This window comes from Nerophis ophidion, linkage group LG10 (assembly GCF_033978795.1).
Source record: "Nerophis ophidion isolate RoL-2023_Sa linkage group LG10, RoL_Noph_v1.0, whole genome shotgun sequence".
Classification (NCBI taxonomy): Eukaryota; Metazoa; Chordata; class Actinopteri; order Syngnathiformes; family Syngnathidae; genus Nerophis; species Nerophis ophidion.
This window is the reverse complement of record NC_084620.1, coordinates 41,226,610-41,250,806: the sequence shown is the minus strand read 5'-3', so window position 1 is coordinate 41,250,806 and position 24,197 is coordinate 41,226,610. Positions and strand designations below refer to the sequence as shown.

The following is a 24,197-nucleotide window of genomic DNA, read 5'->3' as shown; positions in this document are numbered from 1 at the left end:
GTGATACTTTTACTGTATTTAAAATTGCAAACAAGGATACTTCTGAGACTGCCTTTGTGTATCCACAGCAACCACCAGTCAATGCTATCAATAACATTAAATAAGTCTAAATAGTGTAATTAACATCCAAGTTTATTTTGACTGCACATTTTCCAGATGTCCGCCGACGTCACTGCTCCTGCTCTTGTAGAGCCTGTCCTCCACCTTTAAGTACTTGTCGTATTTCTCTTTGCCATCGCTGGGGTAGATCCTCTTGAAGCCTCCCAGGTGCTCGTCCTCATAGCTCTCCATCTCCTCCACCATAGCCGCGCGCCGCTGTTGCTCCGTCTCCTGCCTGGGGGAAACAAACACCATCAGCGTCACGCCAGGCAGGGGAAACAACAAAGATGGCCGCCCCCCCGTGGCATACCTCTCCTCCGCGCGCACGTTTTGTTTCAGGCGCTCCTCCACACGGCGCTTCTCCTCTTTTATCATCTTGCATCGGTCAAAGGGACCCAAGTTGATAAGAACCAGGGTGTCATAAAGGAGGGCGTCCTTGACTTCACGGTCCAGAGGCAGCGACGTAGACATATCTGGAGAATGATTGACCTGATAAAACAACAGCACCTAATGAGAAACCTCCACCAACCTAACACTTACAGTGGGGCAAAAAAGTATTTAGTCAGCCACCGATTGTGCAAGTTCTCCCACTTAAAATGATGACAGGTCTGTAATTTTCATCATAGGTACACTTCAACTGTGAGAGACAGAATGTGAAAAAAAATCCAGGAATTCACATTGTAGGAATTTTAAAGAATTTATTTGTAAATTATGGTGGAAAATAAGTATTTGGTCAACCATTCAAGGCTCTCACTGATGGAAGGAGGTTTTGGCTCAAAATCTCACGATACATGGCGCCATTTATTCTTTCCTTAACACGGATCAATCGTCCTGTCCCCTAAGCAGAAAAACAGCCCCAAAGCATGATGTTTCCACCCCCATGCTTCACAGTAGGTATGGTGTTCTTGGGATGCAATTCAGTATTCTTCTTCCTCCAAACACGGCGAGTTGAGTTTATACCAAAAAGTTCTATTTTGGTTTCATCTGACCACATGACATTCTCCCAATCCTCTGCTGTATCATCCATGTATCCATTTTGGTATAAACTCAACTCGTCGTGTTTGAAAGAAGAGAAGATACTTAACGTTCAAACTGGAAAACTTTGCTATTTTTTTCAAATATTAGCTCATTTGGAATTTGATGCCTGCAACATGTTTAAAAAAGCTTGCACAAGTGGCAAAAAAGACCTAAAAAGTTGAGGAATGCTCATCAAACACTTATTTGGAACATCCCACAGGTGAACAGGTTAATTGGGAACAGGTGAGTTCCATTATTGTAAAAGCATCTTCCATGAAATGCTCAGTCATTCACAAACAAGGATGGGGCGAAGGTCACCACTTTGTGAACAAATGCGTGAGCAAATTGAACAACTTTTCTCAACGAGCTATTGCAAGTAATTTAGGGATTTTACCATCTACGGTCCGTAATATCATCAAAAGGTTCGGAGAATATGGAGAAATCACTGCACATAAGCAATAATATTACGGACGTTCAATTCCTCAGGCGTTACTGCCTCAAAAACCGACATCAGTGTGTAAAGGATATCACCACATGGGCCAAGTATACTTCAGAAAACAACTTTAATTAAATACAGTTGGTCGCTACATCTGTAAGTGCAAGTTAAAACTACTGTGCAAAGCCAAAGCCATTTATCAACACCCAGAAACGCAACCGGCTTCGCTGGGCCTGAGCTTATCCAAGATGGACTTATGCAAAGTGGGAAAGTGTTCTGTGGTTTGACGAGTCCACATTTAAATGTTTTTAGGAAATTGTGGACGTTGTGTCCTCCGGAAGGAAGAGGAAAAGAACCATCCTGATTGTTATTAGGTGCAAAGTTCAAAAGCCAACATTTGTGCTGGTATGGGGGTGTATTAGTGCCCAAGGCATGGGTAACACACACATCTGTGAAGGCACCATTAATGCTGAAAGGTACATACAGGTTTTGGAGCAACATATGTTGTCATCCAAGCAACGTTATCGTGGACGCCCCTGCTTATTTCGGCAAGACAAAGCCAAGCCACGTGTTACAACAGCGTGGCTTCATAGTAAGAGTGCGGGTACGAGCCTGGCCCGCCTGTAGTCCAGACCTGTCTCCCATTGAAAATGTGTGGTGCAATATGAAGTCTAAAATACCACAACGGAGACCCCGGACTATTGAACAATTTAAGCTGTACATCAAGCAAGAATGGGAAAGAATTCCACCTGAAAAGCTTCAAAAATCAGTCTCCTCAGTTCCAAAATGTTTACTGAGTGTTGTTAAAAGGAAGGCCATGTGCCAACTTTTTTGCAACGTGTTCTGCCATTAAATTCTAAGTTAATGATAATTTGCAAAAAAAAAAAAAAAAAAAAAGTTTCTCAGATTAAACATTAAATATCTTGTCTTTGCAGTCTATTCAATTGAATATAAGTTGAAAAAAATGTGCAAATCATCATATTCTGTTTTTATTTACAAATTACACAATGTGCCAACTTCACTGGTTTTGGGTTTTGTACACAAATTGCCCTCTTTTTAAAACATAATCCCAGCCACGTTGGCGCGTTACCTCAAGCACCCAGGGTCTGAAGTGCTCGTCTAGCAGCACATCGAAGCCCAGGACCTGGAAGCAGGCACTCCCAACCATGTGCTTGGAGAAGTGAGTGATATAGCTGTGCTGGATGCGGGAGTGCGCCAGGACCAGCGTCTTCACGATGCCGTCCTCGATGTTGCTCCAGATCTTTTCTGTGTTCCTGTAGGTGGACCTCAGCTGCTTCTTCAGTGTGGACAATCGCCTAGAGGACAACAGAAGCCTAAATAATGTCCAAATGCAGGCACGGGACGGACATGGATGATACCGTTTGCTGCCTGTCTTCTCATCGTGGATGAAGTTCTCGTTGTCCTTGTTGATGGTGAAGTTGGTGAGATGCATGCACTTGTCGTTCTAACGAGTGAAATTCTGTGGTTAATTGTCAAAGTTAAATTAAAATGTATCACAAGCACCACCCACCACATTTTTGTCTGTCGGGTCTTGGTACTTGGTTGTGCAGAAGCGAGCCAGCCCCTCCTTGTACATGTAAATCCTCCACGGGTGACACGAGGTCACCAGCACATAGATACGCATGTCAAACTTAAAGCCGTCGATGAGCAAAGGCTGGAGTGAGCAGATGGAGCGTTGTAAGCGTCTTTTTTACTCATATGTGCAGCTTTCAATGCCTGGCTCACCTTGTCAATGTATTCCTGACAGATCATATCCTGCTCAAGCTGCACTTTTTCCCAAGACGTGAAGATAGAGATGCCTTTGCCTTGGCTGCCAGCGTTTGGTTTACAAATGTAACGCTTGTCTTTGTCCCTAGCGTAGGTTTTGAACAGGCTGTACCTGCAAGAGAAAAAGGGATGGCGTCAGCGCGCCCCAGCAAGAAATTGACGACAAATTGGCATGGGGGAAAGCAGCAAACACACTCAATAGGAAAGGTCCATGTTCTGGGGAAAATGTTGTAGTCTTTGGGGAAAAACTTGATCATGTGCTTCCAGTTAGTTGCTAGAGAATTTTTGTGGCAGATTTCAGTCATTGAGGGAAAATGGTTGATTTTCTGTAACACACGACACACAATGGTGACAGTAACAGTGAGAGTATCCGGGAGGTATCTAATATTTTACAGGAAAGACTAAGGCTGTGTCTCAAATGGAATATTTCTGTCAGATCACTTGTACATGTATACAGAGTATACTGTGTAATTACTTCCTGAGTGGGAAAATGTTGACAGAGTAGTCCTCCCACAAATCACTTACCGTCGTCGTGCATTTACAGAGAATGACAATCAAAATATTAACTCGCTTTTTATACTTCTCTACTTTTTAATTGTGAATTGCAAATACTAAACCTGGACCCTCTCCTTCCAACTGTGAAGTCAAAATGGTGTTTGGCCATTTTGAGTAGGGATGGTGAAAAAAAAAAAAATAATAATTTCACATTCAAATCAGGATTCCCATTGATTAGGAATAGATTCGTAATTTTCAAGGATTAATTTGTATTTATTTTAAAGACTAGTTTTTTTTTAAGACCAACTACGCCCTTACTTGCTGCACATATACATCATATGTCAGCAACCAAGAGGAGCTTTTATAACCGGTAACCTGCTTTGAAGATGTTGTATTATAATTTTAACACCAAATAATATATTGGTGTTGAATTGAGAAGCGATTCTGTAAGGAATCGTCACCCCAAAAATCGGAATCATGAGATGTTGTAAAAGTTACATCCCTAACAGTGCACAGCATTTTCCCATTCTTCTTGTGTGAAATCTTGTTTGCAGTCAATGGACTAAATTTTAGACTTAAACTTCCTATATTGTCATTCAAATTTGAACTTTACAGTACAGATAAGATCAACATTTTGTTGCATTAGCTCGTTGTAGTGCAGGATAAGAAAGCAATAAGGTGCAGAGTGATTGCATTTACAAAAGATATAATTAGATATACTGTACAGATAAATACAGTATATTCCACTTTTGCATATGCATCCACGTTTACGGATGTATGCATGAAAGTGCCTAACCTGAAGCACAACTTAAGTCAAGCAAAATGTGGCTGTGTCTCAGATGGAATACTTCCATCAGTACACCCCAAAAGGTAGATTGTATGCCCCGGGAGCTGAAGAGGGTGCTGGAGAGATTGAGGGCCCAAAACACAGGGTTACTGTAAACCCAGGCCAGGGGGACAGCAGACAGGTCACCAGCAACTGGAAACTCTGTCAATCTTGGGGACTAACAGTTGTTCCCTTATTTGGACTTAAATTGTTTTACTGAGAAATTATTTGGTGTTATTTTAAAGAGAACATGACTATTCAAAAAGGCCTTTTTCCAATGACAAACTGTTGAGAATCATGTTGAATAGAGAAGCGATTCTGAATTGAATTGTCAACCAAAGAATCGAAATCGAAATAAATCGTGAGTGGTTGTAAGATTTACATCCCTAGTTTTGAGTGCAACATTCAGATACTGACTGTGCACAGCATTTTGCAATACTTCTTAATATGAATGATCTTGTACACTCAAGACTAGGCTAGTGTGTCTCTCTGCTTCCAAAGTTTAAGCAATTTGAGCGCATAAATCAGGCCTGGGCAATTATTTTGACTCAGGGGCCGAATTTTGAGAAAAAAATGTGTCTGGGGGCCAGTATATCTATTTTAAGAAACACTAATACAAAACCTCATAATAATGCCTGATTGAATGCTAAAACTGTTATGTCAGAAAACTGAATGGAATTAAAAAATGTTTTTACTGAATGAGACACCCAGAATGGACATGAAAATAAAGAATGTGGGATTTACAATATTATCTATGAATGATACAACACTGAATATTGACACCATAAGAATGCCACACCCCATCTTGATCGACATATCTTACAATCAAGCGAAACGCAACAAAAATGCAACAAACACAGCGAAATATGAATGCGAAGGGTAAAAAAAACCCTACCTACAATCTGATATATCTGATATATCACTAAGCTTTAAAACTTTGTTGTAAAAATCTCCTTCCGCGTCCGTCCCTGACACCCGCATTTCAGGCTGGCCGCTCCGGAAACACTCTGTGGAAACGCTCCCCACTCACACCGCTTGGTGCCTCGCCTGAGCTGCTGTGACTTAGATTGCCATAGTAACTAGTACATCATGCGAAGGCGCAGATTCCAACCATTGAAATACTTTTTTATTAGGGCTGCAAATCTTTGGGTCTCCCACGATTCGATTCAATATTGGTTCTTGGGGTCACAATTCGATAATATATCGATTTTTTTCGATTCAACGCGATTCTCGATTCAAAAACGATACTTTTCCGATTCAAAACGATTCTGTATTCATTCAATACATAGGATTTCAGCAGGACCTACCCCACTCTGCTGACATGCTAGCAGAGTAGTAGATTTTTTTTTTAAAAGCTTTTATAATTGTAAAGGACAATGTTTTATCAACTGATTGCAATAGTGTAAATTTGTTTTAACTATTAAACGAACCAAAAATATGACTTATTTTATCTTTGTGAAAATATTGGACACAGTGTGTTGTCAAGCTTATGAGATGTGATGCAAGTGTAAGCCACTGTGACCCTATTGTTCTTTTTTAATTTTTTTTTATAAATGTCTAATGATAATGTCAATGAGGGATTTTTAATCACTACTATGCTGAAATTATAACTAATATTGATAATCCTGTGGATAATACTATTTATTTTTATTTCACTACTTTTGGTTTGTTCTGTGTCGTGTTTGTGTCTCCTCTCAATTGCTTTTTATTGCAGTTCTGAGTGTTGCTGGGTCAGGTTTGGTTTCAGAATTGGATTGCATTGTTATGGTATTGCTGTGTATTGTTTTGTTGGTTTGATAAAAAAAAAAAAAATTAATCCAAAAAAAAAAAATCTATTTAAAAAAAATGAGAATCGATTCTGAATCGCACAACGTGAGAATCGCGATTCGTATTCGAATCGATTTTTTCCCACACCCCTACTTTTTATAGTTCAAAACTTACGTTAATTGGAAAACATCGCTGCACATCATAATGGCAGCGACAGTTTCCATCTTAAAGATCTAAAAAAAAAATGTTCGGGAATGTCCGGCGGGCCAGATTAAAAAGCTTAACGGGCCGCATGTGGCCCCCGGGCCTTACTTCGCCCAGGTCTGGCATAAATGAACACACAAAGATATGTTTACTCAAAATGATACGTCTGTTCACTTTTGTAGTAAAAATGCTTAAGTACCGAATAGCACAAAATGAGTGTGACCTGAGGTATTTTCCTGAGGTTCTTGCTGACGACCCCTTGTATTTTCTGATCACTACTAGTACTACTACCACTGACACTATTTGAAGTTAATTGTGCCCCAGACTGAGACTATTGAAAGTGGTAAACGTCCATCACTGCAAACACCCCATTTTGAGTATTGTTCCTTAGTGTGAACACAGGTATGCTCGCAAAATTCTTTGTGCAAGTACGTAAGTGCACCAAATGAGACACGGCCTAAGTGAGTACAGTTTGGTACCTGGTATGGTTTCAATTCCTTAAATTTGTCCTCACAGGGGCGAGCGTCTGTCCAGAACAACGTCCAGTCTTCACCCACCTGTACCTCTTTAATGCCGAGTTTCTGAGCAGCACGCCGCACTGACACAAACAGCATGGAATACATATATTGATATATGCACGATTGCACAGGCAAAAAGTAAATCAGCACTGTTCCATAGCCCTACACACACTCTTGTTTCCTTAATTGCAAAATGTGATCATTAAACATACCACTGTCATGGCGGCAATTGGTGAGGTTGATGCCTTGGCAACTGCAAGAGAGGACAGGCTGTTAGAATGCATGCACATGGCAGTTAAAGCAAGGGAAAATATAGAAAATATGTAAAAATGCAAGGGATCACTTGGATACATTTTGTATATCAAGTCTCAGAAGACGCATTTTAACGTGGAAAATGATGCAAGTGCAACCTGTGGCCCCGCATGATGACACACAAACACAGGCACTTTTTATGATCAAAGCATTAAGAGTCGTAACTGCAGAAAGAAGGGAAAATGTGAGCCTACAGTGCAGTAATGTGGCCATCTTGTCTTTCTTGGACTTTTCCACCCTGGATGATCAAGAATGCTTTCTTAACCTCTTAAGGCCCAAGCTGTTTTTTTATGTGCTTTTTTTTATTTCTCTTTGTTATTTGGGCTTATAGGACCATAATTAGAATAAAAACTAAGAATAATATTTTGATCTGATGTACTTAGTCCATAAGTACACAAATGGGTACTTCATGTGTAGTGACATGCTAATTCTGATTTTTACACTTTTTTTTTCCAAATTCCATTGTGTTATACTCTTCTGACACCACAAGATAAATAAATAAATGATAAATGGGTTGTACTTGTATAGCGCTTTTCTACCTTCAAGGTACTCAAAGCGCTTTGACATTACTTCCACATTTACCCATTCACACACACATTCACACACTGATGGAGGGAGCTGCCATGCAAGGCGCCAACCAGCACCCATCAGGAGCAAGGGTGAAGTGTCTTGCTCAGGACACAACGGATGTGACGAGGTTGGTACTAGGTGGGATTTGAACCAGGGACCCTCAGGTTGCGCACGGCCACTCTCCCACTGCGCCACGCCGTCCCTAGATGGCAGTATAAGTGTCCAAATAAGCAGCCAAAAGACACCAATTTAGTAGTGAACACAATTTTGTAAATAGGCTAAAAGGTGCTGTCCACGCATGTGGCCACTGAGCCTTTAGGGGTTTTAAGGTGGACAAATACTTTTTAATAGTATTTATTGTAGGATTATTATATAGGATTTATTGTGTACATAATGAATTAAAACTATCCCAGGTCTTTTTCTGTTTGCTAAATTTGTACATGCGTTTTTTTTTTTTTTTAAATATACATTTGATATATTTCCATTATAAGTTATGAGTGGAGTTCCAAAAAAAAAAGTGGGACATTTACAAAAAAAAAACAAATTTTCCTCATATGGGCTTGAGTTGAGTTGAGATTTGTATGTATATATTTTTCTTAATAATTTGTTTTAAAAATACCTTTACAGTCACATACCAAAAAGTATCCTAGAGTCTAAGCTTCTAAAATAAAATTAATGTACTGTCAGCAGTATGTGGTAAGCTATCTGAACTAAATATCCTTGCTTTGTGTTAAAGGTTACAAAACTAATAGTTGTATCTATATATTTGGATATGTTGAATTGTGCAAATGGTAGTATTGTCAGAACGTGGACTATAGGGTTTGTTTTTCCGGAGGGCAAAGGAAAGTTGGCGCGGGCAAGGCGTGAAGGTAAAAGACATTTTATTTTTACACTATAAATACAAAAAAAGGCAAACAAAAGGCGGGCACAATGGCGGAGAACAAACTTGACTAATGAAAACAAAACTAGCATAAAGGCAGAACTATGGTCAAAAAACAAAACACACTAACTGTGGCATTAAACAAACCAAAAACTTATGTGGCATGGAACCAAGAAACAAGCGGCGTGAATCGTAAACATGGCATGACGTGAGTAGAGGTAACATGGCATGACGTGAGTAGAGGAAAAAGTCGCCAGGCTGACTTCCTGGCAACTTTCGCTTTAAACAATAGACATGATTAGAGACAGGTGTGCGAGTGCAAAACGTGAGACAGGTGCGTGACATGATTACAGGTGAAAACTAATGGGTAGTCATGGAAACAAAACAAACAAGGAAGTGCAAAAACAGGAAACAATGGAGTCTTAAGCAAAACAGAACATAACTAAACAAAACATGATCACAAGACATGACAAGTATGTTGTTTCTTAGATACAATGGATGGATGGATGGATGGATGGATGGATGGATGGATGGACGATGATATATCTACCAGGGGTGTCACATTGGTTTTCATTGAGGGCCACATCACAGTTACCCTCAGAGGGTGGCGTTTAACAATGAGTAATATATGAATATACATGTATATATGTTCTTACATAAGCTGCAAAAAAATATTTAAATTTTACTTTAAAAACTGGCATCTCAGTCACCACAATTTTACAGTAAAGCAGTGGGTTTTTTACACTAAATAAAAAAAATGGAATAAATGGGATGGAATGGAAAAACAATACCACTGTTTTTAGCGGTAAAATTCAAGCAACAGTGGTGTCAGTTTGTTTTGTTTTTTACCGTAAAGTCTTGTTTTAATGTATTTTTGGTTTGTTTTTTAAATGCTGTAGTGCAGGTGTCAAACTAATTTTAAATCGGGGGCCACATGGAGAAAAATATTCTCCCGAGTAAAATCACGGCACGATAACTTAAAAATAAAGACAACTTCAGATTGTTTTCTTTGTTTAAAAATAGAACAAGCACATTCTGAAATTGAACAAATCATAATGTTGTTGGTTTTTTTTTACACTTACATGTTGCGGTTAATAGTACTCTCTTTATTTGCTGTTATTTATATTTTATTAATAAATAATGTTCATCTGTCAAATCATTGATGTTAATTTTCAATATATCAAGATAAAAAAATTATATTAAAATCAAATTACAGTATGTTATTCATATAGTTCAATCATTTTCCTCGACTGGTGTACTAACATCACGTGGTTTGTTTTGTACATATGTAGCATCATCTACAAATATACAAAGAATTGCTATTTCAACATCCAGTGGACATATTTAGAACAGCTGTTTCTTTAATTGAAAAATTTCAGGTACATTTTTATACTTACAAAAAGTCATCCCGCGGGCCGGATGAAACGTGTTCTTATTAGGACCTCGGACTGTACGTTTAACACCCCTGTTTTAGTGTCCCATTGTATATGGAAAAAAACAGCACCAAAGTTAATTTTACGGTAAAAAAAAAACCCAGTCAGTGGAATTTAAATGTAAAATCTATTGTCAATTTTACAGTGTACAATTTGATTGATTGTTTTTTTTTAATCATAAGTCAGGCAGATATTGAAGTACAGTACTTATCTTTATTTTAACAAAAAATGTTTTTGGAATACATAACATATTTTGATAATATTGAATTTCAAAATATATGCAATTGTATGCAGTACATTATTTTTTTATGTGAAGTGAATTATATTTATATAGCGCTTTTCTCGAGTGACTCAAAGCGCTTTACATTGTGAAACCCAATATCCAAGTTACATTTTTTTTTTTAATTTTTTTTTTAAACCACTGTGGGTGGCACTGGGAGCAGGTGGGTAAAGTGTCTTGCCCAAAGACACATTGGCAGTGACTAGGATGGCGGAAGCGGGGATCGAACCTGCAACCCTGAAGTTGCTGACACAGCCGCTCTACCAACTGAGCTATACCGCTCAAAAGGGAAATAACAAATATATTTAGTAGGAAAAAGATTAAGCATTTTATTAACGCATATTACTTCCAGGCTTTTGCGGGCCACATAAAATAACGTGGCGGGCCAAATTTGGCCCCAGGGCTTTTGACTTTTTAACAGGGGCCAGGAAACAAGAGCAATTTTTGAGACTTTGCACTGTCTCCCAGTTAATTTTACAATTCAGTTTACATGTTGCTGTTTGGTTTCAAAGTTTTGCATTGACTGGCACCTCATTATATCTCCGACCTCATCCAAATTTACACTCCTGCGCGCGCACTGAGGTCCGAGAGCCAGCTCCAGCTCGTGGTGCCCAAGACGAGATGTAAAACCAGGGGAGACAGGGCACTTCTCTGTAGTTGGTCCTAAGCTCTGGAACACTTTGTCCCTCCATGTTCCAACTGCCCCCACAGTGGAGTGTTTTAAGTCTCAACTTAAGACCCAATTTCTTCACTCAGGCTATAAGACTCTTGAACGCATCATAATAATCCCCTCAATTCCCCCCAAAAACGGATCAACTCGCTGGAATATAAAGACAATATAACATACATCCATAAACGTGGATGCATATGCAAAACTGCAATATATTTATCTGTACAGTAATCTGTTTATGTACATCTGCACCTTATTGCTCTTTTCTCCTTACATTACAACGAGCTAATGCAACAAAATGTCATTCTTATTTGTACTCTAAAGTTCAAATTTGAATGACACTAAAAGGAAGTCTAAGTCTAAGTTTTATTCTCTGGCTTTTAACACTGCGTGAGTTGTGTGGTCCTCTGTGTTTTTTCTTTTTTATTTCTATGTATTGTTTTGATTAGTTTTACCCTTTATAATAGTTCTTAATCACATTGTTGTTTTCATATCGGTTTTATATTTATTTATTTTGTTTTTATTCAGTCATTGGTGGAGCTAAGAATAGTATTTCAATCTTGTTTTTAGCATTATCGTGCAGCACTTTGGAAACATTTTTGTTGTTTAAATGTGCTATATAGATAAAGTGGATTGGACTGATCTCCAAGAGAAATCACACTGAGAAATTCCCACTTAATGGAACTTTTACAACATAACTGAAACCCATCAATCACAGCATAACTAGTGTAGTTATGTCTACTCTGGTATACACGATATCCTATGAATCATCAGCGTATAACAGCAATTTGTTCCTGTTTGCGGACAATTCTGCTATCCTGGCCTCGGACAGGGACAAATTGAAGGTTGAAAGTGCACTCAGCACCGAACTAAGTAATCTCTATCTCTGGCTTTCCGATAACAAACTGTCACTACACCTGTGAAAAGCAGAGTCCATCCTACAAACCCCGTTTCCATATGAATTGGGAAATTATGTTAGATGTATATACAGTGGGGCAAAAAAGTATTTAGTCAGTCACCGATTGTGCAAGTTCTCCCACTTAAAATGATGACGGATGTCTGTAATTTTCATCATATAGTTGTAGTTATTTGAATGACTCTTACCATAATACAAACCCCATTTCCATATGAGAAGGGGAAATCGTGTTAGACGTAAATATAAAGGGAATACAATTATTTGCAAATCCTTTTCAACCCATATTCAATTGAATGCACTACAAAGACAAGATATTTGATGTTCAAACTCATAAACTTATTTTTTTTTTGCAAATAATAATTAACTTACAATTTCATGGCTACAACTTGTGCCAAAGTAGTTGGGAAAGGGTATGTTCAGCACTGTGTTACATCACATTTTCATTTAACGACACTCAATACATGTTTGGGAACTAAGGAAACTAATTGTTGAATTTTGGAAAGTGGAATTCTTTCCAATTCCTGCTTGATGTACAGCTTAAGTTGTTCAACAGTCCGGGGTCTTGTTGTCGTATTTTACGCTTCATAATGAGCCACACATTTTCGATGGCAGACATGTCTGGACTGCAGGCGGGCCAGGAAAGTACCCGCACTCTTTTACTACAGAGCCACGCTGTTGTAACATGTGGCTTGGCATTGTTTTGCTGAAATAAGCAGGGGTGTCCATGATAACGTTGCTTGGATGGCAATATAAGTTGCTTCAAAACCTGTATGGACCATTCAGCATTAATGGTGCCTTTACATCACCTTTTCTTTTAACAACACGCAATAAACGTTTGGGAACTGAAGAAACTATTTGGTTGAAGCTTTGAAAGTGGAATTCTTTACCATTCTTGCTTGATGTACAGCTTAAGTTGTTTAACAGTCCGGGGTCTTGTTGTCGTATTTTACGCTTCATAATGCGCCACACATTTTCAATAGGAAACAGGTCTGGTCTGAAGGCGGGCCAGGAAAGTACCCACACTCTTTTTTTACGAAGCCACGCTGTTGTAACACTTGTCTTGCTGAAATAAGCAGGGGCGTCCATGATAACGTTGCTTGGATGACAACATATGTTGCTCCAAAACCTGTATGGACCTTTTAGCATTAATGGTGCCTTCACAGATGTGTAAGTTACCCATACCTTGGGAACTAATACACCCCCATACCATCACAGATGCTGGCTTTTGAACTTTGCGCCTATAACAATCCAAATGGTTATTTTCCTCTTTGTTCTGGAGGATACCACGTCCTCTGTTTCCAAAAATAATTTGAAATGTGGACTTGTCAGACCACAGAACAACTTTCCACTTTGCATCACAAAACACCTATGCACTTTGCATCAGTCCATTTTATCTATGTATTGGTTTAATTAGTTTTACCCTTTATAATAGTTCTTAATCACATTGTTGTTTTCATATTGGTTTTATATTTACTTATTTTGTTACTTTGCATCAGTCCATTATTTCTATGTATTGTTTTAATTAGTTTTACCCTTTTTAATAGTTCTTAATCACATTGTTGGTTTCATATTGGTGTTATATTTATTTATTTTGTTTTTATTCAGTCATTGGTGGAGCTAAGAATAGTATTCACATTGTTCTAAAACTGTTGGACAATTTGCCCAGCCAAGCCGGCGGCGATTCAGGATATTGTTGATAAATGGGTTTGGCTTTGCATAGTAGTTTTAACTTGCACTTACAGATGTAGCGACCAACTGTAGTTACTGACAGTGGTTTTATGAAGTGTTCCTGAGCCCATGTGGTGATATTCTTTAAACACTGATGTCGGTTTTTGATGCAGTACTGCCAGAGGGATCAAAAGTCCGTAATATCATCGCTTACATGCAGTGATTTGTTCAGATTCTCTGAACTTTTTGATGATTTTGCAGACCGTAGATGGTAAAATCCCAATATTCCTAGCAATAGCGAATTGAGAAATGTTGTTGTAAAACTGTTCAACAATTTGCTTTCAATGTGGTGACCCTCGCTCCATCCTTGTTTGTGAATTATTTAGCATTTCTTGGAAGCTGCTTTTATACCCAATCATGGCACCCAACTGTTTCCAATTAGACTGCACACCTGTGGGATGTTCCATAAAAGTGTTTGATGACCATTCCTAAACTTTATCAGTATTTATTGCCACCTTTCCCAACTTCTTTGTCACATGTTGCTGGCATCAAATTCTAAAGTTAATGATTATTTGCAAAAAATATTTTTTTTATCAGTTTGAACATCAAATATGTTTTTTGTAGCAAGCATATTCAACTGAATATGGGTTGAAAATGATTTGCAAATCATTGTATTCCGTTTATATTTACATCTAACACAATTTCGCAACTCATATGGAAACGGTGTTTTGTATTTGGGGTCAAGCACAACCTGGGTAAATCCCTGAGCTTTACGATTAAAGTAGGTGATACCATAATCACCAGCAAATACGAGGTAATTTACCTAGGTTGTATATTGGACAACACTCTCGAGTGAAAAAATGGCATTAAAAGCAATCACAATATAATAATAAAACTGGATTTTTGGGGTAGGATTTCTGCGTTTCGGTTTGGGGGTTTCGGTTCGGTTCGTAGGTGTACCGAACGAGTTTCCACACGGACATATTAGGTAGCGCACCGCACGTTGTGTAAACAATGCAGAGTGAGGCACAACACACGTCAGGCTAGCAGCGACCGGGCTAGGACAACATGCAAAAGCCAGAGCTGGAAGACCCTCCTGCCTCGTTAACATCTCCTGTTTGGGAACACTTTGGCTGCTCGGTGCGATACAACAATGGAGGACGGAGGTTTGCCGACATTGTTCAGCAGCAGTAGGGTATGCTTCTGCAAACACGTCAAACATGCTCACTCCTTTGAAGCGGCACCACCGCATTCAAGCAGCCTCTCCTCAGCGAGTCAGGAAGGGCTGAAGCAATAACAAATGTTTTTAAAGCAGCAGATTTAAGACCATTCATCCATCCATTTTCTACCGCTTGTCCCGTTCAGGGTCACAGTGGGTTGCTGTATTGCATTAAAAACTAGATTTTGACCCACTTTTATGGTGTAAGAACAATAACCCCATATATCCTCTTATTGCCAAGTTAGCCAGGCTGGGGGGGTGTTGATGAACGTGGACCCCAACTTAAACAAGTTGAAAAACTTATTGGGGTGTTTGCATTCAGTGGTCAATTGTACGGAATATGTACTGTACTGTGCAATCTACTAATAAAAGTCTGAATCAATCAATCCATCAAAAAAAGCACTTTATATGTAGAAAGGCTATGTTAATAAACCACTCTGTGCCTTATTTAGTTTTTATTTTATATATGTTGACCACATTAACCTTGGCAAAGGACCCTGTGTGTTGTATGTTATGCCATTGTTTACAAATTTGGTAAGTAAAAAACCTCAAAATTAATATTTTGTTTTTTTTCTTACTGTACCGAAAATGAACCGAACCGTGACCTCTAAACCGAGGTACGTACCGAACCAAAATTTTTGTGTACCGTTACACCCCTACTCCATGCAGTGTCATTTTGACTTTGCCTGCACCTCATGGTTCACCAGTATCCCCAAGCCACTAAAAACTTCCCAAAACAAGCTGGTGAGACTCTTGTTCAAACCCCCATACAGGACTCACCTAACTCAAGCCCACTTTACCAAATTAGGATGGCTTAGAGTTGAGAAAGAGTACACCAAATTTCAATGTGCCTGATATTCGAAATACTCAGAGAAACTGTCCCCAAGTACCTGTCAAACTATTTCACCAGAGTAAGTGTTGCTCACAGGTACTTCACGAGAGGAAGTTCCTCAGACCTTGTCCCCCCCAAATTCAAGACTCTCATAGGAAAAAATGCATTCTACTATTTTGCCACCACACAGTGGAATGCACTACCATCAAACCTTAAAATTGGAACTTCCCTACTAAATTTTAAAACTGACATAAAATCCTGGCTCAGCTGAACCAAAATTGATCCCAGGCAACTCTTCAAAGCATCAAACAGGTTTATATGTGGTTATAGTGTATATATATTTCCTCATTCTGTTTTGCACACTCTTGGAGTCAACGTGTGCATAGTCATGTAGATAGTGTCATGTACATAGTGTATATCATAGACGTCTTATAAGTCGACGCAGCATCGGCTGCTGTGACGCGAGAAATTGGGCCGCCATCTTGAAGTGGTGATGAGGAGCCGGCGAGCAGCCTATACTGACAGTTGACAGGTAGAAAACAAAGATGTCGGGCTGGTGTTCAGCGTTTCCCTGTTCAAATGAGCGAACTGTTGAAAATAGGAATCGGGGGATTACTTTTCACAAGTAAGATTTAACATTAACATACTATTGGTTGTATTATGTGAAAAGAATATTACCACGGAGTTGAGAAGGAGCAAAAGATCTTCAATAGTAGTGAAATCATAGCCGGTAGCAAACAAGAGTATGACCATAATAGAATTGCTTGTCAATGAAATTAATAAAATTTGAAAAAGTCATACTTGAAATAACAAAGTTTAAATAAATGACTGTGACACCTAAAACAAAATTCACCAGCCGCCACTGATTATGATGCATTCTCATTGTAGGCAAAGTATAAGACAATACTTTCTTAACAGTATAATTGTAACCAAGAATAAGTCTTCAAGTAACAATACTCAAATACCAACATTGTTGGGTAAGACAGAATTTGGTTTTATTCTGAATCCAGTGAAACAGATTGGTGGTTTTAGCTGATATAAAGACTTTCAGGTGTTTATATATGTTTAAGTATTTGGCAGACGCTTTATTACAAAGTGACATACATTAAAAAATACATATAAAACGATCACTGTAAACATTATCATTTAAGGAAAGATTGCAATACAAAATATCAATAGAAAGTGTCAAGACAGAATAAACTCTAGTCTACAATGTATTCATACCTTGTTTATGTAGGATATACGCATGTATATATAACCTAATAATATTGTTTCTTGAAGTTAAATATAGCTGACCGTTTTTTCCCCCTTTTCTGGGATTATATTCCCAGGTTTTATCTCGGATGTGGTAGCGTTCCGGAAGAGTTATTTCTGCAAGGGGTTCTGGGTATTTGTTCTGTTGTGTTTACGTTGTGTTTTGGTGCTAATGTTCTCCCAAAATGTGTTTGTTATTCTTGTTTAGTGTGGTTTCACAGTGTTGCGCATATTTGTAACAGTGTTAAAGTTGTTTATACAGCCACCCTCATTGTGACCAGTATGGCTGTTGACCAAGTATGCATGGCACTCATGTGCGTGTGTCAAAAGCCGTAGATATTGTGTGATTGGGCCGGCACATAGAGGCAGTGCCTGTAAGGTTTATTGGTGCTCTGTACTTCTCCCTACGTCCGTGTACCACTCCGTACAGCTGCGTCTTAAAAAGTCATCAATTTTACTTTTTGAAAGATACCGATAATTTCCGATATATTTTAAGGCATTTCTCGACCGATAATATCGGCAGTCCGATATTATCAGAAATCTCTAGTATTCAGTGAGATAAGATTAATTCAGTGTACTGACAGTTCATTGCTCCTGCCAAATGAATTGCACTGAGTGGAGCGGATCACCACTCCAAGATGGCGGCCACGCATATCGTCAGCGCCAGTAGGCAGTAGAGCTCCAAGCTGCGTACCCTTGTAAGATGTCTATAGTGTATACACTCCCTATTTTTTGTATATATTGTTTTTCAAATCACCTGACATGTCATGTCTATATGTACATAATTTATTTGTTTTTTTAACGTAATCTTTTATATACATGTTACAGGCTATATATATTTTATTATTGAATGTATCAAATGTGATGAATATTTAATGGACCACAATGGAAACAAGCCTTTTGGCTTTTGGTGCCATCCATTTGCCTTTTTTAAATTATTCTTTAAGATGTCAATAAACTTCTCAATCACTCAATCAATGACATTTACAGAATATGAATATTAAGGGACATGAAAAAACACAGTGGTCATCTACCTGCAAAGTGGATCGTCGTCTTCATCATCTGTGTAGCTGCTGCTGTCCCAAAAGAACATCCTGAGTAGAAATAACCTGCTTTATTTACAATAGTGACAGAAACATTCAGACTGTTACGAAACACAACATACATACATATATATATATATATATATATATATATATATATATATATATATATATACATATATATATATATATATATATATATATATATATATATATATATACATATATATATATATATATATATATATATATATATATATATATATACATATACATATACATATATATATATATATATATATATATATATATATATACATATACATATACATATATATATATATATATATATATATATATACATATACATATATATATATATATATATATATATACATATACATATATATATATATATATATATATATATACATATACATATATATATATATATATATATATATATATATATATATATATATACATATACATATATATATATATATATATATATATATACATATACATATATATATATATATATATATATATATACATATACATATATATATATATATATATATACATATATATATATATATATATATATATATACATATATATATATATATATATACATATATATATATATATATATATATATATACATATATATATATATATATATATATATATATATATATATATATATATATATATATATATATATATATATATATATATATATATATATATATATATATATATATATATATATATATATGTATATATGTGTGGGGCTTCACGGTGGCAGAGGGGTTAGTGCGCCTGCCGCACAATACGAAGGTCCTGCAGTCCTGGGTTCAAATCCAGGCTCGGGATCTTTCTGTGTGGAGTTTGCATGTTCTCCCCGTGAATGCGTGGGTTCCCTCCGGGTACTCCGGCTTCCTCCCACCTCCAAAGACATGCACCTGGGGATAGGTTGATTGGCAACACTAAATTGGCCCTAGTGTGTGAATGTGAGTGTGAGTGTTGTCTGTCTATCTGTGTTGGCCCTGTGATGAGATGGCGACTTGTCCAGGGTGTACCCCGCCTTCCGCCCGATTGTAGCTGAGATAGGCGCCAGCGCCCCCCGTGACCCCGAAAGGGAATAAGCGGTAGAAAATGGATGGATGGATGTATATATGTGTATATATACATGCATATATATATATATATACACACATACATATATACATGTATATATACATATATATACATATGTATGTATATATACAATGGGGCAAAAAAGCATTTAGTCAGCCACCGATTGTGCAAGTTCTCCCACTTAAAATGATGACAGAGGTCTGTAATTTGCATCATAGGTAAACTTCCACTGTGAGACACAGAATGTGAAAAAAATTCCAGGAATTCACATTGTAGGAATTTTAAAGGATTTATTTGTAAATTATGGTGGAAAATAAGCATTTGGTCAAACAGTCAAGGGTCTCACTGATGGAAGGAGGTTTTGCCTCAAAATCTCACGATACATGGCCCCATTCATTCTTTCCTTAACACGGATCAATCGTCCTGTCCCCTTAGCAGAAAAACAGCCCCAAAGCATGATGTTTCCACCCCCATGCTTCACAAAAGGTGTGGTGTTCTTGGGATGCAACTCAGTATTCTTCTTCCTCCAAACACGACCAGTTGAGTTTTTACCAAAAAGTTCTATTTTGGTTTCATCTGACCACATGACATTCTCCCAATCCTCTGCTGTATCATCCATGTATCCATTTTGGTATAAACTCAACTCGTCGTGTTTGGAGGAAGAAGAATACTGAGTTGCATCCCAAGAACACCACACCTACTGTGAAGCATGGGGGTGGAAACATCATGTTTTGGGGCTGTTTTTCTACTAAGGGGACAGGACGATTGATCTGTGTTAAGGAAAGAATGAATGGGGCCATGTATCGTGAGATCTTGAGCCAAAACCTCCTTCAATCAGTGGGAGCTTTGAATGGTTGACCGAATACTTATTTTCCACCATAATTTACTAATAAATTATTTCAAATTCCTACCATGTGAATTCCTGGATTTTTTTTCACATTCTGTCTCTCACAGTTGAAGTGTACCTATGATGAAAATTACAGACCTCTGTCATCGTTTTAAGTAGGAGAACTTGCACAATCACTGGCTGACTAAATACTTTTTTGCTCCACTGTATATACATGTATATATACATATATCCATTCATCCATCCATTTTCTACCGCTTATTCCCTTTTGGGGTCACGGGGGGCGCTGGTGCCTATCTCAGCTACAATCGGGCGGAAGGCGGTGTACACCCTTGACAAGTCGCCACCTCATCGCAGGGCCAACACAGATAGACAGACAACATTCACACTCACATTCACAAACTAGGGCCAATTTAGTGTTGCCAATCAACCTATCCCCAGGTGCATGTCTTTGGAGGTGGGAGGGAGCCGGAGTACCTGGAGGGAACCCACGCATTCACGGGGAGGACATGCAAACTCAAAACAGAAAGAAGATCCCGAGCCAGGGATTGAACCCAGAACTAATCAGGACCTTTGTATTGTGAGGCAGACGCACTAACCCCTCTTTTACCGTGAAGCCCACTACATATATATACATATACATATATATATATATATATATATATATATATATATATATACATACATATATTTATATATATATACATATATATATGTTAACATGTAGGGTTGTGTTTTTTAAACCCAGTAACGATGCCTCACCTGGTAAAGGCAACCACAGCCACATCTGCTTGGGATATGTTGTCCTTCAAACTAAAAATAACATGTTAGATTTCAGGCCAGTCTGGAAAGTAAGAATCTATCTGCTCCGTGACGCCTCACGTCTACTGCGCTCACCTTTGTCATGAAGGCACACTCGTGTCTCTTTGCAGGAAAGTTGTGCTCCGTTTAAATGACATGATACGTTTTGTTTGTTGTTTGTTCAACCCCAGCGTGAAATCAAGCAAATGCCACTGGCCTGGCTAATAATTCATTAATTAACTAAACCTGCCGCTTCGATACCACTCCAGCCAAAACAAAGATGGCAGCTTCCGGTGGAATGTTGTTAAACGCCGACTGACCGATAAAGGTTTTTTCTCTTACCAGAACGGTTCACAGTCAACCAGTGGCGGGCCAACATAACCAGAAATCATGATCATAATTAAAGAAAAAATTATTTTTAAATTTACTTTCCATAAATATCGAAAAGTATTGATATTCTATTCATGTCATATTATGCTCCTTCCAGCGCTGTTGTTTTTAGGTTATAGAGTTTTTATCCAATCAGAATTCAGCTAGTTTATGTTGCCATGCTGTACGAAATCTGCCTAGAGCAGGGGTCACCAACCTTTTTGAAACCAAGAGCTACTTCTTGGGTACTGATTAATGCGAAGGGCTACCAGTTTGATACACACTTAAATAAATAGCCAGAACTAGCCAATTTGCTCAATTTACCTTTAACTCTATGTTATTATAAATAATTAATTATATTTACCTTTGTGGAAACACTGATCATCTTAATGATTTCTCACAATAAATAAATATTTTTGATGACATGTTTTAAATAGGTTAAAATCTAATCTGCACTTTATTAGAATATATAACAAATTGGACCAAGCTATATTTGAATTGGTATGTCAGACTTAGCCCTGTCTTGGTTTAACTCTTATCTTACTGATAGGATGCAGTGCGTCACCCATAACAATGTGACCTCGGACAACGTTAAGGTAACGTGTGGAGTTCCCCAGGGTTCGGTCCTTGGACCTGCACTCTTCAGCATCTACATGCTGCCGCTAGGTGACATCATACGCAAATACGGTATTAGCTTTCACTGTTATGCTGATGACACGCAACTCTAAATGCCCCTAAAGCTGACCAACACGCCGGATTGTAGTCAGCTGGAGGCGTGTCTTAATGAAATTAAACAATGGATGTCCGCTAACTTTTTGCAACTCAACGCTAAAAAAACGGAAATGCTGATTATCGGTCCTGCTAGACACTGACTTCTATTTAATGATACAACTCTAACATTTGACAACCAAACAATTAAACAAGTCGACACAGTAAAGAATCTGGGCGTTATCTTTGACCCAACTCTCTCCTTTGAGTCACACAGTAAAAGCGTTACTAAAACGGCCTTCTTTCATCTCCGTAATATCGCTAAAATTCGCTCCATTCTGTCCACTAAAGACGCTGAGATCATTATCCATGCGTTTGTTACGTCTCGTCTCGATTACTGTAACGTATTATTTTCGGGTCTCCCCATGTCTAGCATTAAAAGATTACAGTTGGTACAAAATGCGGCTGCTAGACTTTTGACAAGAACAAGAAAGTTTGATCACATCACGCCTGTACTGGCTCACCTGCACTGGCTTCCTGTGCACTTAAGATGTGACTTTAAGGTTTTACTACTTACGTATAAAATACTACACGGTCTAGCTCCATCCTATCTTGCCGATTGTATTGTACCATATGTCCCGGCAAGAAATCTGCGTTCAAAGGACTCCGGCTTATTAGTGATTCCCAAAGCCCAAAAAAAGTCTGTGGGCTATAGAGCCTCCCGGTAAAAGTTTGAGATGCCACCTCAGTAGAAGCATTTAAGTCTCACCTTAAAACTCATTTGTATACTCTAGCCTTTAAATTTACTCCCTTTTTAGACCAGTTGATCTGCCGTTTCTTTTCTTTTTCTCCTATGTCCCACTCTCCCTTGTGGAGGGGGTCCGGTCCGATCCGGTGGCCATGTACTGCACGCCTGTGTATCGGCTGGGGACATCTCTGCGCTGCTGATCCGCCTCCGCTTGGGATGTTTTCCTGCTGGCTCCGCTGTGAACGGGACTCTCGCTGCTGTGTTGGATCCGCTTTGGACTGGACTCTTGCGACTGTGTTGGATCCATTATGGATTGAACTTTCACAGTATCATGTTAGACCCGCTCGACATCAATTGCTTTCCTCCTCTCCAAGGTTCTCATAATCATCATTGTCACCGACGTCCCACTGGGTGTGAATTTTTCCTTGACCTTATGTGGGCCTACCGAGGATGTCGTAGTGGTTTGTGCAGCCCTTTGAGACACTAGTGATTTAGGGCTATATAAGTAAACATTGATTGATTGATTGATTGATTGATATTTCTAACAAAGAAAAATCATTATTTCTTCTAGATTTTCCACATCAAAAATTTTGAAAGGAATTCAAAAGAGTTTGAAATAAGATTTAAATTTGATTGTACAGATTTTCTAGATTTGACAGAATATTTTTTTTTAATTTTAATCATAATAACTTTGAAGAAATATTTCATAAATATTCTTCGTCGAAGAAACAGAAGCTAAAATGAATAATTAAATTAAAAAGGTTTTGTTATTCTTTACAATAAAAAAAAAAAAAATTACTTGAGCATTGATTTAAATTGTCAGGAAAGAAGAGGAAGGAATTAAAAAGGTAAAAATGTATGTGTTTAAAAATCCTAAAATCTTTTTTAAGGTTGCATTTTTTCTCTAAAATTGTTTTTCTGAAAAGTTATAAGAAGCAAAGTAAAACAAATAAATGAGTTTATTTAAACAAGTGAAAACCAAGTTTTTAAAATATTTTCTTGGATTTTCAAATTCTATTTGAGTTTTGTCTCTCTTAGAATTAAAAATGTCGAGCAAAGCCAGACCAGCTTGTTAGTAAATAAATAAAATTTTAAAAAATAGAGGCAGCTCACTGGTAAGTGCTGCTATTTGAGCTATTTTTAGAACAGGCCAGCAAGCTACTCATCTGGTCCTCACGGGCTACCTGGTGCCCGCGGGCACTGCGTTGGTGACCACTGCCCTAGAGCCTTCAGAATCAGCAATGCGGGCGTCTGTGCACTGTAAGTGAACGGACACAAACATTTGACAGTTGCGATAGCCAATCAGATCACGAGTTGTCAGTAAGGCCTTCTCGATGGCCTCAGGCAGTGT

General features: G+C 38.0%; 1 protein-coding gene across 1 annotated transcript; it reads right to left on the bottom strand.

Moving 5' to 3' along the window:
- Positions 1-112: 112 nt before the first annotated feature.
- LOC133560829 (tubulin polyglutamylase ttll6-like) lies at positions 113-21,624 on the bottom strand. Its single transcript, XM_061913801.1, has 12 exons — positions 21,118-21,624; positions 20,983-21,033; positions 18,219-18,278; positions 7,363-7,403; positions 7,112-7,230; positions 3,536-3,666; positions 3,299-3,452; positions 3,084-3,227; positions 2,932-3,017; positions 2,643-2,868; positions 410-588; positions 113-334 (listed from the first exon to the last, which is right to left on the bottom strand). Exons 3-12 carry the CDS (start codon positions 18,275-18,277, stop codon positions 133-135), a joined length of 1,341 nt encoding a protein of 446 aa, XP_061769785.1. The 5' UTR covers position 18,278; positions 20,983-21,033; positions 21,118-21,624; the 3' UTR covers positions 113-132.
- Positions 21,625-24,197: the final 2,573 nt, after the last annotated feature.